Source organism: Olea europaea, chromosome 1, assembly GCF_002742605.1.
Source record: "Olea europaea var. sylvestris chromosome 1, O_europaea_v1, whole genome shotgun sequence".
Taxonomy (NCBI): domain Eukaryota; kingdom Viridiplantae; phylum Streptophyta; class Magnoliopsida; order Lamiales; family Oleaceae; genus Olea; species Olea europaea.
The window spans coordinates 5,906,446-5,910,865 of record NC_036237.1 but is presented as its reverse complement, the minus strand read 5'-3'; the positions used below and the strand labels follow the sequence as shown (position 1 = coordinate 5,910,865).

At 36.7% G+C, this 4,420-nt stretch overlaps 1 protein-coding gene across 1 annotated transcript; it reads right to left on the bottom strand.

Moving 5' to 3' along the window:
- Positions 1-606: 606 nt before the first annotated feature.
- Positions 607-4,414, bottom strand: LOC111383749 (clathrin heavy chain 2-like). Its single transcript, XM_023007925.1, has 7 exons — positions 4,088-4,414; positions 3,411-3,896; positions 3,133-3,303; positions 2,862-3,047; positions 2,070-2,192; positions 1,711-1,821; positions 607-1,258 (listed from the first exon to the last, which is right to left on the bottom strand). Exons 1-7 carry the CDS (start codon positions 4,349-4,351, stop codon positions 1,094-1,096), a joined length of 1,506 nt encoding a protein of 501 aa, XP_022863693.1. The 5' UTR covers positions 4,352-4,414; the 3' UTR covers positions 607-1,093.
- Between the last annotated feature and the right edge of the window lie 6 nt (positions 4,415-4,420).

Here is a 4,420-nt window from a genome sequence, read left to right as displayed (position 1 = left end):
TAAATATTATTAATGTTAAATTTATTTTTATTTTTATTTTTGCATTTTTCACTCGTTAGTGATTCGACTCGTACGAGCCACGAGTACTTAGTTCCATTAACACCCTTACGTTCAGCTATAGCTTTGGCATCGAACAAGATACAAGAAAGACGACATGGCTAATGGATTAAACATTTAATACTACAAAAACTATAATTCATGCAATGTTTTGTCACATGCGTTAACAAAATAATATAATCTGTATATTTTGTCATAATAAATAGAAAAATCTATACAAAATAAAACATGTATTCGTAGTATAATTATAATGAATAATGCGACCTACCCAACGACTCTGGTCTTTTTCATTTATTTTGAATATTTCAAAACGTAGTCCAGCCTAGCCTTTTTTTCAACCTAAGAACACCCAATTATGGAAAGGAAAAGCCTTCCGAAAGGGAAGTTCAATAGTGCCATATATTGAACTGAAGTAGATTAAAAAATGTAAAATCGAAAGTCGTGGCATTTCAAGTAGTCAAATTTTCTATCATCGTCTTGCAGTTACATTATCCTTCCTGTAGTTGAATTTCACTCAGAATTTCCAAGAATATAAATAACATCCATATCTTAGGGTAAGCAGAGACGATTTTTATCAGCGATAACAAAATTAAAAGTAGTTTAATATCGTACATAAGCATTTGGCCGTGCAAAGGAACAGCCACAAACAAAAGCATCTGAATTAGATAATATCCACGGGAACTGAAACAGGCAAAACCAACAGGTACAAATTGAATCTTGAAAAATGTCACATCCGAATCGTCCATTTGCTTTTACTAAATACAGTCTCCTCAGCTTGTCGCCTACAGCTGCAAAAATGACTTGCTACCAAAGAATATTGCAAAGAAATATATCCACGCTATGATAGACGGTCCAAATGACAATTTTTTGTTACCATCAATGACCGTTTGTCCGCCAACAGTTTCTGATTAAAGCGAAAGGGGTATGAATCAGACCAGAAAACACAGTAAAAACCCCTTAACTGATGCTATGCTTCTTGTCGAACTACATTTAAACGAGAGTAATGCTAATTTCCATTAATGAAATTGTCCACATGTCAGTAGGATCCCATTGGTGGCATGCCGAATGGAGGCATTGGAGGCATACCCATTCCACCCATGGGTGGGGGTGGCGCATTGAACCCACCTCCCATCCCAGCACTTCCCATACCCGGCATAGGAGGTGCAGGCAAAGCAAGAGGCAGCAACTGGGCATACATATTCTGCAAGAAATAACAAGCTAAAATTAGTTCTTTGAAATTTCTAATCAGTAAATTTGAGATAACATTCAAAGTTTCAAAACTTGCACAATTGGGGGGCCTCGAAAAGATTTAAGCATCAAGCAAGATCCAATGCCGAGGTGTAAAATGAATCCAAAGGTGTAAGTGAAATTAACAAAAGAAAAGTATAATCGATTCCCAATGATTGCTAGGGTTTGACAGATGATGTGATGCCGATGATTGCTTGGATTTAACAGTTATTCTGTTATTATTGTCGTAAAAGAAAAATGTTGTGCCCAAGATGAGTTTGTGGTGTGAATAATACTCCCCTAAATTCTATAGAAAGATACATATCAGGTGTCTTACAAGTGAAATCCATGATAAAAAAAAATAAAAAATAATAAAATAAAAATAATAAAAATAAAATAAAATAATTAGGTTCGTGGAATATATACCTGCTGTTTAATAATATCCTTCTCCTCATTCTCTTTAGCTTTCTCTACATTAAGAGACTCAATTTTGTCCTTGATCAATTCATCGACTTTCCCTGTATATTCACGGATAAACTGCAAGAAAGGCAAGATGTGAAACCAACTTGTACATGGAACACAAGTGCATACTCTTAAGACAGCTCCAGGTCACGCAGAGCAAAGTCATTGCAAATGGACCTCAGACATTATACAAGTTCATGACCAATCCAGAGAAAAACATAAAAAGGAGCACACAATTGTTTCTGAGATACTCTTTTAAGTAATAGAAATCCCCCAAAACACAAAAGCACATAAGAGAGAGAGGAGAGGGGAGAGGGAATCACCTGCAACAGATATGGGAAGGCAAAGTCGATCATATTATTCATCCATGCAAGTTCCAGGGCAACATCGGCGCGAATTAAATCGTAACAAACAAAGAGGCATGATGCAAAGCATTCCTTCTTTCCCTGAAGAGGTACATGAACAGCCATTTAGATATTAAATTACGGCAGTTGACAATTAAGTCAAATTAAATTTCCAAAAACCTGCATTAACCACAAATTGAACACAGATGAAAGAAGTTAATTTATTGCATTACAACATTCAAACTAAGACAAAGTTGGTTGCCCAGTTTGAAAAACTTAGGTAACATTGCCAACATTTTACCATGGACATGAGTTAAAAGGTGTCAAACAGTATCCATGGGTCCTAGATTTAGATTCGAGTTTCAACGACAGGATGTAAACTTTTCTGATACCCATACACAATTTCCAAGTAACAAATTGACTGAAATTTCACCAACTAAAGTAAAGTTATCATCAAGGTATGAAAATTTTCTCCCATGCCAATCCCCAAGTAGTGTCTAGACTTGGAATGCAAAAATATAGCTTTCTCAAAAGCTCATGCATAAAAACAGGGAAACAGATTTAACTGCATAGAAAAATGAAATAAAATAAATTTCGGCGTTGAAAACAACTAAGAACGTCCATGGAATTCCTTGTAAATAAGAATGTAGCTTGAACTTGACATGTCAAAGCAGTGACAAATATTTTAGTTTCCATTATTGAGCACATTTCTCTAGCGAAGATTTAAATGTAAAAAGAAAAATCTCCAGCATTATTACAACCAAATGATACCTGATCAATGAAGTAAACAAGCAACTCTTCCGCAAGTTCACGATCGCCAGATTGTGAAGCAGTCTCCATTGCATCTTTGTAAAGGTTATCTTTCTTTGACAATGCAATGGATTGCTTCCATCTACCGGCCTTTTTATAAATGTACGCTGCAACACGCCTCATTTCAAGAAGCTCATGTTTCTCAATCTACTCAAACCCACATAAATGGCATAAATTAGCCCCAAGATACAAGAACTAGAAAGTATAGTGAAATAATTCAATTACACTTCACCTTTTGTGCAAGGCCAATCTGATCGAAGTTATCGTGGAAGTCAATTGATTCACGTAATCTGTCATAATCCTCCTCCTCCACATATATCTCATTAAGAGCTTCATTCACAGCAGACACGTTATTACTCTGAACAGCAACCATGTATGGCTTAACAAGACGCAGGTGGCCCGCCTAAATGAAGCAAAGGTAAAAAAATAAAAATGGCAGAAAATTAATGACTCAAAACCAAGCATTGTGAATTGCGAAAGGAAATAACCCATTCAAACAGCGATATAAACCTTTCTCATTATGTCCACCACACGTGTGTGATCAACACGAAGGGCAAGGACATTCAGAACATCATTAATGAGTTCAGGGTGCTCTTGCAAATAGAAATGCACTGCCTTGTAATATAGCTCCACATTGGCAACTTTGACAACAATATCTTTGAACTGCATGTGATCCCATGCTTCTGGAGAATGATTCATGACAGTTGTGGCAGCGTTATCAAACTCATCATACTGAATATACAAATAAGTTAGTTCCTTCCAGTGCTGCTGTTCGTCACATGCTCGGATCAGCTTGGGAATGTTAAGACGGGTAGAGAATAATTTGATATGCTCCATAAGCTTCTCATAACGATATCTAGCATACAAGACACCAAGCTCTGTAAAGATGCCCATATGTGCACGTTCCAATCCTAAACCACTCTCCATAAGAGATATAAGCTCATTAAAGCATCCTCTGTTCTGGTAGTATTCACTGACTTCTTCCAGATCATCAACCTAAAGGAATCACATTCGCATAGTCAAGACATTTAGTGAGTTCTGAACTATCTAACGTCAAAAATTCTTGTGCAAAAATGAACAAGGACCAGAAGTCCACTCCATTTGCAAGCTAAGAAACAAATTGATCAAGATATTAGCTCTGTAAGAAAGAGTCCTAAACTAACAACTTATACAGAGTGGTAATATACCTGTACAATGATATTGAGCCCGCATATCTGAGCCAAACGAAACTCTTCAGCATCAACACAAGCAAAACAAACTTCTTTCCATGTCTTTGAGCTATTAGCTTTACGTGCTGCATCAACAGCACCTTGAAATTGCTTCAACTTGACAAGTGTGCATGCCAATTTGGCCCAGTTAGAGATAAAAGCAAAAATAATCTTAGCTGCCTCATACAGTGCTTCATCATACAAGCGATCGCCAACATTTGGGAGATTGGCAACATTTGGCATGAGAATAAACTCTTCAATCTCACCCAGCCTATCAATCTTAGCATATGCATAAATGAGCTCACTGTCCAC

Coding starts and splice junctions, on each gene's coding strand:
- LOC111383749 (XM_023007925.1), bottom strand. CDS start 4,351: ATGCCAAATGTTGCCAATCTCCCAAATGTTGGCGATCGCTTGTATGAT. Junction 3,048..3,132: donor AGATTGGCCTTGCACAAAAG/GTGAAGTGTAAT, acceptor GGGTTTGAGTAG/ATTGAGAAACATGAGCTTCT. Junction 1,822..2,069: donor CCTTCCCATATCTGTTGCAG/GTGATTCCCTCT, acceptor CCTTTCTTGCAG/TTTATCCGTGAATATACAGG.